This window comes from Scomber scombrus, chromosome 10 (genome assembly GCF_963691925.1).
Source record: "Scomber scombrus chromosome 10, fScoSco1.1, whole genome shotgun sequence".
NCBI classification, from domain to species: domain Eukaryota; kingdom Metazoa; phylum Chordata; class Actinopteri; order Scombriformes; family Scombridae; genus Scomber; species Scomber scombrus.
Window position 1 is genome coordinate 4,578,914 of NC_084979.1, and position 18,567 is coordinate 4,597,480.

The 18,567-nt window shown below is 44.3% G+C and overlaps 1 protein-coding gene across 2 annotated transcripts; it reads right to left on the reverse strand.

Annotated features, from left to right (window-relative positions):
• Positions 1–2,271: 2,271 nt before the first annotated feature.
• wu:fa11c10 (protein FAM110A) lies at positions 2,272–16,799 on the reverse strand. Of its 2 annotated transcripts, none has more exons than XM_062426983.1 (3): positions 16,734–16,799; positions 5,924–6,331; positions 2,272–5,482 (listed from the first exon to the last, which is right to left on the reverse strand). In XM_062426983.1, the coding sequence occupies exon 3, from the start codon at positions 5,470–5,472 to the stop codon at positions 4,051–4,053; it is 1,422 nt and encodes a 473-aa protein (XP_062282967.1). In that variant the 5' UTR covers positions 5,473–5,482; positions 5,924–6,331; positions 16,734–16,799; the 3' UTR covers positions 2,272–4,050. The 2 variants fall into 2 exon arrangements, with proteins under 2 accessions (XP_062282967.1, XP_062282966.1); XM_062426982.1 differs by having other exon boundaries at positions 16,535–16,752.
• Positions 16,800–18,567: the final 1,768 nt, after the last annotated feature.

Genomic DNA, 18,567 nt, shown 5'->3' on the forward strand with positions numbered 1-18,567 from the left:
TAGCTGCTTGTCTGGTTGCACAAATGTCACTGCCAGTTATTATGGGCTGTGTGTGTGTGTGTGGCGGTAATGTTAGCGTTCTGCTATTTTTGGTGTTTACAGGAATGAGTGCAGGTTAAATGAAGGCTGTCATCTATCTAATTCTAGATGTTTTTCATAATAAGTGTTACGTGATGTTTAAGCTGCTTGAATGAATGTCAGGCACTAGAATGAGCTCTACATCACTTTGGATGCATTTTCTGATGCTGGAGGAAAAAAACTGATTTAATTTTAATGCAAATGTATTGAATGGGTTTCCACTTGCATATGCACTGAGCTGCTGATCTCACTCACTAGATATGAAAGCAATAGAGATACACAGCCGCTCCAAGAGTGAGGTCATTTGCACACCTTACTTATTGATATGCACAAAAATGCACTTTCAATCCCCCAGCATCCTTCTCATTTTACTCATCTTCCTCTCTACCTCCCTCCACCGACTTCTCCTTTCGTCTTCTTCCTCATGCGAGCGTTTTAAACCGGTGTGATCTGTCAGCTTTTAAATCTCTGCTTCTCCCTCTCCCCTCAGTGTTGCTGGCTGTTAATCAGAGCTGCCTGGGACATCAGGCGTCTGCTGTCATGATGCCCAGCCCCAGGCTCCAGGCAGCAATATTTATCATTTTCAACAGCACACTCCACTCCACCGCACTTCTCCAATCCTGTAGCCACCCACCATCCTCAAAACCAGTAAATTATAAGGGCAGTAAATCAAGGCAACGTTCTGGAGGGGGATCGAGCACTCGATGATGTCATGACATGAGGGGACAGTGATTTCTGACAAGCTGGATGGTTTGAAAACGCTGTGATTTCACACACGCGGATGGAAAACGGCAAATATGAGAAGCGCTCATCAGGAGTGGCGTTTGATCCTGGAAGCTAGTCTAGTGCAGGGAACTCAAGCACAAGATGAAAGGTTTTTACTGTGAACCTTATCACTGTGATCCCAGACCGTTCAGAGACCTGCGGTGGTTTAGTACTGTTCAGTTTGAACTCAAGTTAAAGAGGCACTCCACCAATTTTTACACATCAAAGTCAGCTTCGACGTCATTAGGAGGACGTTACGTAAATGTCTTCTTCTCAAAAAGTCTGAAAAAGTCACCCTGATGACGTCATCTTTGCTTTGGTTTACACAGCAAAATGTATAACTAAACACACAGTTGCATTATGGGAAATGTAGGATCCAGGATTTTTTTTTGTTGATTGGCCCATAATAGAGACTAAAAGTTATTTTTTATCTTTTTATCATTCTTTCATAAGTAGCACTTTTAAAGGGATACTCCACTGAAAACAAGTAGCATTGAAAGGTTTGTAGCTTGAGCCTTTCTTATCCAGTCAATTACAAAACGTGTCAGAACATCCAAATACATTTCTAAACTCACTCCTGCAGCATATGCTAGACTTACCATCATCAAACCTATTCCACTTGTATCCTTTAATCTTTATTTGTAATGTACAAACTTTTCAGTTGTCAAAACTACATGAGTTGTATGTTCAGTACACAAAACATAGATTTTCAGTGGAGTATCCCTTTATTGTTTCAGTCTGTCTTATTATTTTAGTTTTTACCCTAAACTTACAGCACTATGAATCAATTTTTAGTGTGGACAGTTTCAGTAGACCAGCCAGCCAAAGTACCACTTTCATACCCAGTCATTTTACACTCCCTGCCCTCCAACAGTGTGTTTTATTGAGCAGTTGCCGTCTTAAGAGGGTCCAGAGCTCTGGGTGTGGTACTGGACAGAAGGGAGAAGGAGGGGTCATCACAACAGGCCTTCCAGACGGCAGTCAGTGGACACACTTTCATAAAACAACTCATGCAGTGTTGTGTGAGCGACTAAATGACAGACCGTGAGTCGGACCGTCGAGTGAGATCGAGCGTCTGAATCCCTGCAGCAGTCGGATTCTCGTAAGAACAACGATCAAAAGAGAACAAAAATCATCCAGGGAGAGCTGAGTCAAAGTGCTGTGTGTCAGTTATTGATGCTGAAATGAAATTTGATGGGCCAAACACCTGTCTCTGCTGAACTGGACCCACACCAGATTTCAGATTAAAAAGCAAGGACTTGGCAGCAGCAACGCTTCATAAACTTCCAAAACACTAAAGAAATCAGATGAGTGCTTGTTTGCAGCCATATGCTGGTAGCAGGTGGGTCCACTGCCATGTGTAAAGTCAACTCCAATGTCAGAATTTCCTCAAAAAATAAGAAAGAACAGTAAACAGGAATGTACTTTAACATTTTTCTTTTATTACTTGTTCAGAATACACCATAGTAAAGCATTTTGGATTTCTCACTTGAAGACTCTTTGGGCATCCGGTGCCGGATACAACAGCACACTTTTGTTCTGTCATGTTCTCCAGACCTCTGATCTGACCGCCACTGTACGCTCTCTCTTCATCTACCTGACGGGACAGGTAGGAAGAGAGAAAACCTGACCGGTGCTCACACTGAATATCCTGAGGAAGCAGATGTAGAGTGTGGAGAACTTGAACAGAGGAGACACACCTCCTCTCGAATAAATACACATCTGTATCGCTTTCTTTTTAACGCCATGGATCCCCTGTAGCGTTCCCCCGTTTATAACGTTCACACTGATCATGTGACTGGTGCTTGTATTTATTGGTACATGTGTGTATGAATTTAAATGTGACCTCTTACATATACTGTCTTTTTTTTTAAGTAGATATGATCAGATTGCACTTCAGAGCAAAAAAAGAAGATTGAATTCTGTACACAAAGTTGTCTGATATTAAAAAATACATAAATTACATTTTCCAAATAAATATTGGTCCATTTTTTTTATTAGTATGCCATCTTCCTGAGACACTTTCAGATCCACAGACATATTTATACACCATAGATATCTTCTAATATCCATGAGTATACTCTCTCGCCTTCCTTTTACGCATCCTTTCATTTTCCTCTCCATGACTCTGGAGAACCAAATAACTTTCGTCATGCTACACTTACTTCAACCATCCACTTATGAGATCATCCCTCATCATATGACCTGCTCTCTCATCTGTGCCGAGACATACGTAGTAAACAGATTTCTCTCGCCGCACCAGTGCAGCGTAATCCGAGACATGAGTCTGTGTTTCTGATGCGAATGAGCTAAACAATGTTAGAGTCGGATATACAGAGACACTGACTGCAGCTGCTGCCGTGTTCATTGTAGTTGACCTGAATGTACGTCTGTGCAGTGAAGTGATTATCTGTGAGAGTGATGCGTGTGCTTTGTTGAGATGACATACCGTAAAAATGAATGTGTACACTTGTTTCACTCGCATGCAGACAGAACATTTGTATCATAACAGTCTTGCAGCCAAAAACAAAGTTTTTGAAAATACAAAAATGTGTTCATGGTAGCTTTTTTTTTCTCTTTCTTTTTGTGTGTATGAGCGTGTGTGTGTGTGTGTGTGTGTGTGTGTAGTTTCACAGTATCAACATGGTTCTCTTCCTGGCTCGCTCAACAGTCGCTGCACCGTGTAGCTTAAGAGTCTCTAGCCGAGTTCTAGTCTGGCTTTGTGCTGCGTAGCTTTCTGGTACACACACACACACACACATATATATATATATATATACACACACAAACACACACATACACACGCACACACACACACTGAGTACCTTAGCATTAGAAACCACTATCACAAGCATCCTCTGCCTTCATCCTCACCATCATCATTTACACCAATCTATTATTGCTTCCGTATACCGATATTGTTATACAAGATCAAGTGAAGTAAAAGGGTAACGTATCGTCCGTTTAGTCTCCAGGGAAGCAGTTCTGAGTTGCAGCCCAGATTTAATTTTTAAAAAATCACGGATGTGTAATTTCCAAAACAAGTGAGTCTTTTCACAGGAAACAGAAAAAACAACTAGAGGATTATCCGTAAAGGTGATGTAAGGCAGCAGAAGATGAACAGCTGGGCTTCCCCTCTTCAGACATACAAAAAAAAGTACTGCTTCCCTGATTGTGTCCTTTGAGTCCGTTCGCTCTCATTTTAGTCTACACGTTAGAGACGGCGCTGTTGGAGTCTCGTGCCTGACGGATGCCGTACAGCCACTTGATGACTCGAGCGTTCCTCTCGATGACCGAGATGCCGTAGGGGACCCGCTCGTTACCCCTGGCGGGCCCGTCCTCGTCGTCCTCGTCTCCCGCGTCCTCTCTCGCCCGCTCCGCGTCGTCCCCGCACTCCGAGCTGGGCGTGCTGACGCTGCGGAGCTTAGAGATGGAGACTATGTCCGAGTTGGCTCTGGTGAAGCGCTCCACCCCGCCCATCCCGTCCACCTCGGTCGGGTCCAGCCCGCAGTAGTTGAAGAAGCGCTCCAGGTCGGCCGTGGCGCGCGAGTAGCGGTCGCTCAGGTCCGACTTGGAGCGGTGTAAGGACGGGTGCTTACGGGACGAGCCCTTGGAGCTGGCGTTGGATAGGCGGGTAAAAGCGGGGGAGGCAGGGGGGATCATACCCGCTCGGATCAGCATGGGGCTGGGCGGCAGGTAGGCTGGAGGGGCGGGAAGGGTTTGTGTAGGGATGTTGATCTGAGGGTGAAGTTGGGGTTGGTTTTGAGGGGCTGAAGGAGGAGGTGGTGGTGGGACCTGGGGGTGCGCTACCTGGCCCTGGGCAGTCTGTCTTGGCCTGAGCTGAGGCTGCAGCTGAGGCCTCTGGGGTTTCCTTATCTCAGCGTGGGGCCGAACGTCCACCCTGCGAACTGTCACTGAGTTAGGGGAGCTGTAGGGCGCCGGGACCACAATGCGGGGCGCTCGCGCGGGGACAGGGGGCGGGCGACGGGCCGGTTCAGCTGTGGGGGCCGCAAGGTTCTTGTTGAGCGGAGAGGAAGTGCAAGAGGAAGTGGATGAGTTATTGGTGGTGTGGTTTAATGGTTTGAGGTTGTTGAGGAGTCGGTTGCTCCTCTCCTGTTCTGCTGACAGACTGCTGCCGATACTCTTAGCTCCCGATGAAGGAGACGAGGATGAGGGGGAGGTGGAGGAAGAGGACTGGGAACAGGGCATTGGTCCATCACATACATCGTTGATTAGGTTATTCAATATATCCAAGTTAAGAGCAGGTCCTCGTCTCCCTCCTGGCCCATCTCTCCCTCCGTTGTTCTCCACATCAGCTGGGCAGCGGGGAACTTTTCGGGCAGGAGGAGTGCTCATCTGGCACTGGAGCATCATCCCTGGTGTAACAAGAGGCTTCCGGATGATTGGCGGTTTGACAGGCGCCTGGCGAGTGAGAGCCACCTGCTGGCTCTTTACGTACTTGGCCTTGTCAGCCTCCAGACGTTCTACAGCACTCAGTTTACGGGCTCCGGGCTCAGCCTGGCGACGGAAGTAGTCTGGACCCTTGTTAAGTATCCTGAAGGGCATGGCAGAGGTGAAGGGGACCCCGGCCAGACGGCCGTCTGAGGGCCGCAGGGTCTCCACCGGCATACTGCAGGAGCTGACAGAGAGAGAGAAACACTTTCAGTCAGTTTCTTTTCTTTTTGAAACAGATCTATGTAGAAATGAACAACAAAGGGAACAAGCAAGAGCTGAGAGAAGGAACAAGAGAATGACTCAGTTCTCTGTTTTCATTATGTTAAATTAAAAAAAAGATTTATAGTTTTAGAGTAAGAATCAGAATGTTGCGGACGTGAAGCTGAACGTGGCAGATTAACACACAGACAGACAGAAACCCTGACAGATGGAGAGATGGATGAGACTTTGAGTGGTTTTACTGGTTAGTGAACATCCTGTTGCAACTCTCGCATGTCCTTTCTAAGCTTGAGAAAAAAGCTCTTTTGTATTCTCTCTTTTCTTCCCACTCTCCTCCTCCACCTCCTCCTCTTCCACCCCCCCCAGCCCCCCTCCCTCACTCCCAGAGCCCCTTTAACTTCCTTACCGGTCGCTGTGCTGCTGCTGCTCCTCTCGCTTCTCTCCCTTTTCTTCCTCCTTTCTTCTCCGTTACCCCCTTTGCTCCTTTATCCTTCCTTTTTCCCCAGTCGGGGCTCAGTGAAAGGCTTCTCGTGGGACGGGGTCAGTCGGGGTCAAATTCCACATCGGGCCCGGCCAGACCACCTCTATTAGCTCAGCGGTGACCCGGGATGGGGTTAGGCTGGGGATCGGGGTCACTGGTCAGCCACTGTGCAGCTGATGGGAGCTCTTTAACCACAACGCAGCTCTGGTAGATCTGCCGGCAACAATACCGGCTGCACCTCAGCCTCTATGATCCCCGTCACGATCTGTCTCTGCCCGACTGCTCGGTCCAGCTGTGATCCTTCCAAAAACTCAGCTGCAGAGTACCGTAGTCCTAGAGAGGGTTAAAATAAACGGGAACAAAGTCCAGGTCAGATAACGGTAAGCTTTCTCTTCTTCTTCTGTCCGTTTGTCATTAATAAAAAATAAAAAAAGGTATCCACACACACTGTTCTACACACACACACTCTCTCACACACACACTCCGGCAGACATACGGGTTTCTCTTCAATACTGAAGTGGAGCAGACGGGACAGGCTTTAATACAGAGTCTGGCTCCTCCCAGCCCGACCAATCGCGCGTCGGGGGACGGGAGTCTCGGTGGGGGCACGGGGGTGGAGGGGGCGTGGCGAGAGGCGGGAGCCACACTCCGATTGGCCCGCCTCGAAAGGGATTCTGACCAATCGGACCCCTCCCCCCCTGTGCTCGGAGCACAACAAAACACTGGAGGCAGGGTTTTCATTCAAATGAAAATTCTTTGAAAGGGAGAAAGTGAGGAGGAGGAGGAAGGAGGGGGGGACGGTGGAGAAAGAGAGGAGGGTAAACGGGCAAAACAGCTGCAATTTTTTACATTGACTTGCATCAAGCTCAGTGGGGTGCTATGAAAACATTGTGATAAAAACAGTGAAAGGCCGCGCAACTGTTCCTCTTTCTTTGCTCTTTGTCTTCATCACCACTGAAGTAGAGATAGAGTGTGGATGCTGTGTGTGTGTGTGTGTGTGTGTGTGTGTGTGAGAGAGAGAGCGAGAACAAGACAGCTAAACAATAGATGAACAGATTTCAAATGGAATGATGCTTTAATTTGTGTTTTAACCATTTAGATGATGCTTGTAGCACATTACACTATGTGCTACAAGCAGACTGTTTAAAGTGTCTAAAAACTAGATCTGGACTCATTAATGTAACATTAGTTCAGAGACAAAGAAATCTGAGTAAGTTCCTCCCTTTATTTCTATAACTTCCACACATTTACTTCTGTTTTATCTCTTAGTTTTGAGAGTTTAAAGTACAATGTTTTTTCTTTTGCTCTCTTTCTCTACAAGCTTCAATTCTCCAGAAAAACAATTCTCTCCATCCCCCAACATCCACTCCATCCCCCCCCAGCTCATCCCTCCCCTCCTTCTTACCGTTTACAACAGTACACTCCAGGGTTACATCACACCCGTTTCTCCCCTCTCCTTCCGCCCCCTCCTCTTCCTCACCTCTACCTCCGACATATCTATCCGCACATTTTTAATTAGTCTTTTTATAGCAGTCTTCCTTCTTCTCTCCCTCAACATGTGACCCTGTTTTTCCCCCCACTCTCTCTCTCTCTCTCTTTTCATCTCTCATCCCTGAACAGCAGTACTCAGAGAGGCAGCGAAAGCAACTGTGACAGCTTATACTTGGACACACACACACACACACACACACACACACACACACACACACACACACACACACACACACACACACACACACACACACACACACACACACACACACACACACACACACACACACACACACACACAGTTTCCTTCAAGTGTGAATACTTAAACACACACACGTGTCACATGCTTTGCTTTTATTGTAATCATGTGACAAAAAAACAAAATAATCCAGCTTAAATTAAACAGGTTTACATCACAGTGAATGATGATCTTATTGGGAAATATAAAGAAGGGATTGTTCAGCTAGTTTCACTTAGACAGAAACCTGTTAGATGAACACTCTCACACACATGACATCACACACAAACACACACCTGTCTCCAGATTCTTGAACTTTAAATGTTTAGCCTAGTTAACACACACATGAATATGTGTCAGCCGATCTCCACCTGCTAGAGAAAACGTTTGCACCACAGCGCAGTAAACACAAAAGACCACAGTAAGAACTGGAGCTAAACACTGCGACTCTTTACACACACACAGTACGCAGCCTGGTGAGTCACAGTTGAGTCAACACAGAGTTTCTGAATACAGGAGAAAACACTAAATATGACAGTAAAGCCTGTTCTGCTTCTAAACGTTACCAATCTGTCAGTTACAAGTGTGTTTAGGTCATATTTATTGTTCTAAAATACTTATATGCTTTCCTGAATATCTCCAAAATAAGAGGAGCTTTTTAGGAAATAGGTAATTATAGAATTGATAGTATACTGTATGTGTCCACTCATCCTAAACCCATCCTAAAAAAAGACTTTACCACAAACAGTGAGGCCTTTTCTTTACCTCGTTTTCCTTTTAATACCCCACCTCACATTTCTGCTTTTACCCACTATATTTTACAATGACTTTATTTTAAGATTCATTCATTATATTTTATTAATCTTTAATTATCTTCCATTTTATTTGGATACTCTGAATTTTTTACCCTACCTCTGGTGTTTCCTCATTGTAGATTCATGAGTTATGATAGGGATTCCTCACTTCCTATCTTTATGGAGTCATTATCTATTTTGTTTGTTTAGTTTTTCTCTATGTAAAGCGTGTAATGTGTGAAAAGTGCTATACAAATAAAGTCTGATTGATTGACTGATTGATTGATCAATTAAACAGACCTCCACTGAAAGAAGCACATCCTTTCAGTCAGATCTGGAGCCTTTTCATGTCCACAAAAGACTCTTCAGGAACGACCAACCTCTGGCTGGAGTTTGTCTAAAAGGTGAACATATACCACCCTGACCTTATTTGTGCCTTTTCTACTAATATGCCATCCTGTCATTGAAAGGCTTCGTCCCTGCTGGCGTACAACAAGCCCTCTGCCACACTTTAAAAACCAGCACTATTGTGGACGAATCAAACCGACACAAAGGGAAGCGATTGTTTCGGGGGAATCATGGGATATCTCCTCATTTCAACGCCACAAAACACAAGGTTTTAACAGCTACGCATTAGCTGCGTGCCTGCAAACACATACACACACACACACACACAAAAAGATCCCTCTCACACCCACGTAAACCCATTTCAGCTGATAATCCCATGATCCCAGTCATCATCCACTCCCTTTGTTACCTTTCTGGACCCTAAAGTTTCGGCATGGATACAGCTGGAGATAGAGAAATAAAGAAAGGGTTTGGATTACTAACAATGATTATTGTCAATGCAGGCGTCCAAAAATGTGGACTGAAAAGAGGTCAAATAAAGACGGTTAATGTTATTCACGCTGTAGATTCAGATTTGGAAGTATGTAAATATAAACTCAGTTAGCTTCCTTATTTAAAGCTCGGTACTGAGAATAGAGATCTACATGCAAATACTGTCACCATACATAGTCCTAAAGACAGAAGCTATTGTCATTTATTTCCTCACAGTGTCAGTCAGTCATATAACTGTATTTCTCATTCTGCTGTGGGACAAAAGTTTGTGGAAATAGTTCATATGAATAGATGCAGGTCGATGACACAGCAGATCTCAACACGAGGTCGTCTAACAAAAAGAACCAGGCTACACATTTACTGTTTATAACACAAACGTGTGTTTCTGCTGTTTACCTTCATCATAAAGAATTGAGTATTAGTCGCTCTGATAACTTCCCAAATTAGCAGTTGAAAAATGCCTGTCTGTGAATATTATCGACAAACTTCCTGCAGCCTCTGATGAGCCATTAAACGCATAAATCTATTACAGCTGCAATGATTAGTCCATTTTATTGATTTGAGTTGCTAACTAGTAAATTACTCGCCAATGATTTTCATCATGGACTAATCATTTTGAGCACTAGCTTCTTAAATGTGAATATTTTCTGGTTTCTTTGGTCTTTTATGACAGCAAACTGAATAACTTTGGGTTGTGGACTATTGTAGACTAAACAATTGTTAGTTGTAGGGCTGTTCCTTAAAAGTCGATGACTCAAATCAGCTGTTGGGAAGCCCTCAGTCGACTGACATTCTTCAAGTCATTCGGTCATTTTTGTTTTTTCGTCAGTATGCGGCTACTTCTGGAGATGTTTCAGTCCCCAGAAGTAGCTGCAGAGTGAGCGCTTCCTGCTCTCTGGAGGATCATTATTCTACTCCATCAAGTTGTCCCGTCCATTTGCTGAAGATGTCTGTGACAGATATAGGTGGCCGTGGATCTGGATTCACCACGGTAGCCGCGAGAACTTTTAGCGAGAATATAGCGCTGAACCTCCGGCGGCAGGGCAAGGAGACAGCGGCTTTCCAGGAACATCACATCAACCAGGGTGAGTCTGAGAGGGAGGGAAGAGGAGGAGGAGGAGGAGAGCTTCCCGTAGGACAAGAGGCCTTGTGTGATTGCCAGGCTCCAAGATAAGAAAAAACGTATAGTCGAATCTTCATATTGTACAGCCAAATCCGATTTGACTGAGTCAAGTACAAGCCTAGTTAGTTGTAACCTCAAATCTCTCCAACTGGATTTCCAAGATCATACTTCATTGTCTCAGCTGTTCTTTATAAACAACAACAACACGCTCCCCCACCAACACAGCCTGCTGCACTGTTGTAACCCAGGTCTGATTTTGGCATGAATCTCCACTTTGTACTTCTCCCTGCCACCAACCAAGGTGTGAATGAATCAAACGTCACCATGAGTCTGCTGACAGAGTGAGAGGGAGAGACAGAGGGGGTGAGTTTGGAATAACTTCCTGAGGAAACAAAAACGTCCCTCAGCCTGTCTGTATGTTGCTTTCCGTTCATGTTCTGTCCTGCAGTTACACGAGCGGCTGATGTCTCCAAAAGAGCCGAGCGCACCGCGGGCGACCGACCGCAGTGACAGACCGAAGAACGAGATCTCTGTTTCATGATGGAAACATGCACTGTAAATGCTGTGCTGTTATGAATCTGACTGCTTTTACATTCAGCTTTCTGACCGCTACTGGCAGGTTATGGTTTGGCTTTTAATGTCTATGAGCAGAAATGTTGCAAAGGAGTGAAGAGTGGAAGGGTGGGTTACTCCAGCTGAAAGGAAGAGATGAGTAGCACTTCACCACAGCTGACTATGGTCAACTATCAACCAGCCAACATAAGACTAATTATAGGGAAAGCCTATGACTGGGAACAATTTGCCTCACCGATGTATTTTCAAACACTTAGTAACAGAGTGACTGAATAAACAGCGAACAGCGACACGTGAGGAAATGGGTTTTTAGGAGGGGAGGAAAAAGGGGGGAAGAGGAACACAAACCGCATCTGTGAGTTTTTATACCTTTTCTTCCTAGAACACCTCCCAAAACACGACAAAAACACAGGAAGATGCGGTGCTCCGATGCTCCAAACACTGCGGGGACAGGAACAAGGTGTGTTTGTGTGTATTCTGTGACGCCAGCTGGCTCGTCATGTGGCAGCGGCCTTGGTCCCAGCGGACATTGACCCCGGATTGTGTAAAAAAACAACAGGGACCCCACCTCTAAAGAGAAAATCTCCTTTTTCGTCCAATGTGAAACTCTTGTAAACAGAGTGAAATCAGTGTTCAGCAGGAGTTCAAGTGTCAGTTTAAGTGAAAGCATTTGATTTATCATTGCAGTTGCAGCCGGTGACGTTAAACAACCTTCCTGGTGCTGGAGGGGGTTCAATATCTTACTCGGAGGCAACGATGTGCAGGTAGATACAAGCGAATAATATTAAAAAACCTTCAATCGTTCAGCATCCTAAATTTGGAAAAGTCACCTTCACCCCAAACAGAGAGAGAGAGGTAGAGAGGTAGAGAGGTAGAGGGGGAGGTGGTGGTTGGTGGTGGGTCAGCTGGTTTAGCAGTGATTTTTCAGGTTTGTGGCCTGCTGGAGAGACCGGCAGGAAGCGATGACGCATTTCACAACAGGAAATGTGTGAGAAAGAGTAAAAAAAACAAACAAATGGGAGCTTCTGACTGTGTGTGTGAGTCAGTGTGTGTGTGTGTGTGTGTGTCTGTGTGTGTGTGTGTGTGTGTTTTTGTATGTGTCCAGCAGGTTCACCCTGTCATACGTCTGTTTCTGGACACTTGGATGGGACTGTTTGCCAATGAACTGGCAACCACTGTAGAAGAATCACACAGTGAGGTAAAGCTGTAGCATTGACTATCCACACAAATGATTTGCAGTATGCACGTCTTTTATATAGATATATTAGAGTTTAGTATAAATTATGATCAGTTGCATCTTTTTTAGATAAGAAACCTGCATCAAAATTAATTCTGACCTTGAAAATACCAAACTTAAGGTCCTTTTAAAATGTTTCCTAGAGCTTTCACCTACATCACAGTTTGACATATTAAAAGTCTAATCTGATGATGTCGCTAGATGAAACGTTGGGGATCACCGACGTTAGAAATAATCCAGTGGAACATAAAGGTCTGAACCAAACTTTAATGACAATCTGTCCAATAGCTGGTGAGACATTTCACTCAAACTGACCTCTACCCGACCAGCAGACCAACACTAATGTAGCGTTACCTTTCATTACTGCTTGGCCCTGGCAGAAAAACATCATTAAGTCAAGAAAATATGTCGAAAATGCCAAATAAACAGCAGAGACTGAATTGAAATGTGTTTTTCTGATGCTGCTAGAATGAGCAACTGTGGAGCAGGATGTCAGATTGGAAGTAACTCAGAGAGGAAGCACTGATAGACTTTTTCTTCACATCTCTAAAACGTGACCAACTCTTATCAAGACTCCCATTTACACGCTTCCGACTTAATTAACTCAGTTAAGCATCCTGCTATCGTCTTCTGGTTGATTGGGAGGGTAACCGCAAGAGAAATAGGACACAACTTGGGTATAAACTGATCGGGTTGGGAGAGTGCACCTCAAGCCTCGTCCCATTAACCCCAAGGAACACCTCGGCTTCAGTTTTTAAGTCAATAAAAAGCTTAAAGGAAGAGTTCAAAAGGTTATCAGCCACTCCCCCCTGAGGGCTGATTTAGGGCGCTCTTAAGACAGATAATGAAGACAGAGAGGAGAGCATCCAGAGCACCAGAGCTCACAGGATTCAACCCTCCAGTGCCCTGACTTCATCACACAGGCCTCTGTAGATATCAGCTCCTGCCACAGTGTTCACTTCCTGCAGAAAAACGGGCTCTTGGCTGGGTGGAGGACTGGACTGGCATGCATGACTGAAGTGTCTGGACTGCAGAGTTATGCAACTCTTATGCACTGGGGTCTAGTCGACTGCAAAAACAACCACTGAACCATAAGCAGACAGTTATTATAGCATCTAGCCCCCATCTTTGTATGCCTCTCCATCCATCCATCCATCCATCCATCGCTCCCCCACTCCTCCATTCCTCCACCTCTGTCTGTCGCTGTCTGTGTCTGCGGCCCCGGGAAACAAACGCACGCACACACACACACACACACACATACACATACACACTTGCACCCAAGGGTAGGATGGGGAGGGGGAGGGGTATATGAGGGGTTATATGTGCATGCATGGATGTAAGCATCAGTATTTTCTGTGTGTGTGTGTGTGTGTGTGCGCGTGTGTGTGTGTGCGTGTGTGTGTGTTTTAGGGAGAGAGTTCCGACTGAGTAGGTAATCAGTGGAGAGCAGGTGGCTGATTCTTCCCTCAGGAACACTAAACCTGGCAGCGAAGACAAACATATTATAACATCTGCCGTGTGTTCACATTAGCTAAGAAGAAAAAAAAGCGATTCAATAATGAAGAATGACAAAGTACAAAAAAAAAAAGTGGCACATTTTTAAAATTGTAAATGAGAGAATTGCTATTAAAAAATAACCGAAACTGTAAGTAGTGATACAAAAAAAAGATGAGTGGCGGCGCCGTAGCCTGCTGGGTAAGACACATCCCACATAACCACAACAACTCATTTCTTAACGGTCACATTGTAATGAAAGGTATAAAAGGTATAAAAAGCAAAGAGATATATATTGAAAAAACATTCAAAACAGTAGCTTGATCATTGCTGATGGTTACATGATAAGTAGTTAGTTAGACAGGTGCTCCACTGATTTTACAGATAGGAGCTGAGTCATCAAACAATGTGGTTGAGTGACTCAGTGTTTCAAGCTTTTCTGAGCGACCGCACTTGAAGGTTAAGTGAAAAATTGGCCTCATTGAGTGGGAAAAGAAAAAAAATCCTTAGGGTAACGATGCAAGCTTTGAGACACTCTCCTGGAAGGCATTAGGCTTGTTTGTTATTGTGTCTAACCTCTGAAATCATGCGAGAGTTGAGTTGTTGCAGGAAGACGGCTAAACAATCAGGTAAATATTCAGCTGAGACTCTGGAATTACATAATAAAATCTTTTACATAACAGTAACACAATATCCACCATTGTTCTTCTGCAATAACTCAACTCTCGTGAGATTTTATTGACTCGATTAGACACAATAACAAACAAACCAATCAAGCGAAACTTAAGAAATAAAAAGTTGTATTTCTCTGTATGGTTCTTTCAATAATGTTGCCAGCTATTAAAACAGCCTATTTAATTCAAGCTTGCTGGGCCAATCAGAGGTTTCTTTTGGGCGGAATGCCCGATGACCGCCAATTGAACAGGTTGGGTTCAGAACCACCATTGCACTGGTTTGCTCCAATCGTGATAGTACATCTATCAAGTTCAAGATGTTTTAATGTTTTCTGGAAGGTTTCTTTTCTAACATCAACAACAAAATGATTAACGACACAAAATTCAACCAATTCTTCTACATTTTAAAAGACAACAGGCCACTTTATGTCATGGTCGAGGTAAAAAAGATCAGCTCAAGTTCGTTCTATTCCAGATGTAATAATGATAAGATGCTGGGTGATTGTTTTTCCCCTTCACTGGATAACTAACTAAGATTACGACCTCTCAGATTTACAATGCCTGTAGAGGTTTTGGCGCTGCTGAGCCTCTATAGAGGCTGAAATAACTGATCCAGCAAATCATTTCTGCTGATTATGAAAACTATGAATAAACATCTGATCTGCAGATATGGAGAATGAGTGCAAGTGTGTGTGTTTGGATCAGTGGCTGGAGGCATCTCAGCTGGAGCGTCTCATGTTAGATAATGCACACACACACACCCTTAGGGGCATATGGGCACATGCACACTAACACAACTTGCCAGCTGCAAACCTAAAAGACATACAACTGAGGGGGGAAACTAAAAATTCAAGGAGAGAGTGAGAGAGAAAAAAAAAGAAGAAAAAATGTCCCCCCCATCAGCGTAGAGATGAACACATTCCAGAGACACACAGGCGTGGATGCAATCACACACTGTTGTCCTCAGTCAACTACTGAGCTACCACATGGGGTGGGAGGGAGAGTGGTCACTGTGGAGTCGCCTCTATGGCTAGGCCTCATTGTTGGCTTTGCTACTGGAACTGTTTTTACACACGCACATGCACACGCACACGCATGCACACACACTTGGTTGGTCTCACATGTACAAACACAGTCGCAACACAGGACTCATTCTCCAACTGTTAACCCTTTACGAGCCCTGCTTACCTTTCCACTAACAGAGAGAGGTGCTTAGGGGAAAAAAGCATGACTCACTCTCTTGGGTTTCTTCCTCTACCAAAAACACATTAAAACAAAAATCATCCATCATAGAAAGAAGAGCTCATCAGTTTGATCTTTATCAACACAAGTCTGTGAGATGAACTTAGGTACCTCTGGCGCGATATCACTCTTGGAAGCGCTTTCTCTTCATGCTTGAAATAAAACGTCAACATCAGACTTGTTAGGAGGTGCAGTGCATCAGCTCTGCCAGCCACGCCGCGCCGTGCCGTTTCTCAGCCCGCTACGGCCAGAGAGGGTTGAGAGAGTGAAAATAGTCCCTGGGAGCAGAGCTGCCAAATGTTATAATCAAAACCAGTATTTTTAGAGTTTGGCATTTAGTCTCAAAGACGAGGAAGCTACAAGCAGGGGACGCAGAAAGGGACAATAGCTGCTGTTCATTATAATAAACTAGGTTCTGAACACTTCTCAAAACTGCCACATAAAGATTTTCTACGATACGAATAGATATTAAGATAGCATTAGCGACAAATTATTAAAAGTATTTTTATGAGCAATAGATAATAAGAAATTATGTTTGGGAAAAAAACACACACATACACAATTGAGTAAAAACTCAAGAGTAAGTGTTGCTGTCAATACATACTTCTAGTGCCCCCCGTCTCCCCACTTTTTATATATACACACACACACACACACACACACACACACACACACACACACACACACACACACACACACACACACACACACACACACACACACACACACACACACACACACACACACACACACACACACACACACACACGTGTACACACTGCAGCCTTTCTGATGCTCAAACAGGACAGAAGGTTAATTTTACTTACATTATATCTTTGGTCCTTGTAAACCAGGAAAACCAGAATGCATCAACAGTTCAGAACACCAGTCACCAGTCAGTATTAGCAGTGAAAGAAGAAGCAGGCAGCAGCTCTGATCCTGAACTGCCTTCAGCTCCTACGAGCGCTAAAGTTGCCGATATGTAGTATGTGTAGTGTGTTCCCTGCAAGCCAAACAAGCACTAACCTGATTCTCCTCTGCTTAGGCTCATATATTCTCCCCTGTGCTTCTCCTCCCACTGCTCAGGCTGACTCCACCCCCGTGTCTGAGAAGCAGGAAGGAGAGTTTAGGGAGAGCAGGAAGCAGGAGCTTTTTCCTCACAGCCACATGATCCTCCCCAAACACTTTCTCAGTCACCTGTGCTTTTCTTTTGAAGTGTTATTTCCACTAGCTAGAGAACTGGCACCAGTGATGCAGGAAATGGGCTATATCTTTTTTCTTTTTTTGTGGGTATTGTATTAACTGTGTGGATACATATCAGATATCAGTTATATCCCAATTTCTGTAATGGCCATTTTTGTGTGATTTCACAGCAATAATTGTAATGGCATCTCATGATAACTTGTTCTGCTTATTCCAAAGAAACAAACAGCTGCTGAAAATAAACAACATGTTCTTCCTGTTCTCTAAAGACTTTTCCTGAGAAAGGCCTGGCAGCAGGTGCAGTTAAAGGGACATCAATTTAAAGAGGAACTCCACCAACTTCACCTGTCAAAGTGTGTTTACAGGAGTCTGAGAGTTCTACTAAATGTGGATAAAAAGTTGTATAAACGATGTTGTGTTACCAGAGAAAGCAGTGGGAATTCTGATAAAGCCTCCAGTGATGTCACTTGAGTCAGTGTCACTTGGGGCAGAAGACTACATGTTTGAAAATGAATGAATAAATGGTGGGATGAAGTAAAAAGTAGTGAGGTTACCAGACTTCTGTAGCACACTCCTCATCTACATGGCTAGATCTATATGTGCAATCTGGGTAAATGCCCAGAGGCCCCTGAACAGAAAGAAGGTTAGGCTCAACAGAAATACAACACATTTTTGACTCATTCACTTGATGTTGAGAACTACCATCACTGTAGGAAACCAAGTATGTCCAAAATGAAGTATAGAGTTACACATTTTCCACTGACAGCAGCATTGTCCGTAATAGTTGGCGTAAAAGAATAGTTGTTCCCAAGAAAATTAAGTCTCATGATTGATTGTTTTATTTGTCATCTGACAGCTGAGCAAGTGATGACTGGTCAGCAGACTGCAATGCTCTGTGGTTAGGTTGCAGCAATGAGTGTGTGAGAAAAAAAAGGAGAGGTTGGAACATAAATTAATTGTGGGGGGCAATGAGGTCCAGGGCGCAGGGGCTCCTAGGGGTACTAATCCAGGCTTGCTCATCTACATTGCAAAACACACCAAAATCATGGATGTGTTACAAGAGCTGGATTCCGGACCTCCGGAGTCCTATAAAAATTGCTTGGCTGGCTGGTGTGTACACCAAAAAAAATTCCTAGTCTCCTGTGTACTTCCTCTTTATGCAGCCCACTGAATATGTGCAGTAGTGTTTTCCCAACCGGTCCCACCTGCAAGTTCCCTTATATAGCGCTTTTATAGTCTTTTTGACCACTCAATGTGATTTTACACTACATGTCACATTCACCCATTCGCACACATTCATACACTGATGGCAGGAGCTAACACACAGGGTGCCAACCTGCTCATCAGGAGGAAACTAACCATTCACACATATTCATACACCGTTGGCGCAGGCATCGGGAACAATTCGGGGTTCAGTATCTTGCCCAAGGACACATCGACATGTGGACTGGAGGAGCCAGGAATCCAACCGTCAATCTTCCGATTGGAGGACGACCGCTCTACCTCCTGAGTCACAGCCGCCTTTACATCATGATGATGTCAGACATTTTCAATTGCTTTCCTCAGCTCAAGGAAAGTTATACAAATATAAAACCTCAGCGGATCAAAAACTCACAATAGACAGAGTCATAATTGACCTTATTATACAATGGTGGTC

What these genes read in the sequence shown, in the direction of transcription:
- wu:fa11c10 (XM_062426983.1), bottom strand. Translation starts at nt 5,472, where the DNA reads ATGCCGGTGGAGACCCTGCGGCCCTCAGACGGCCGTCTGGCCGGGGTC.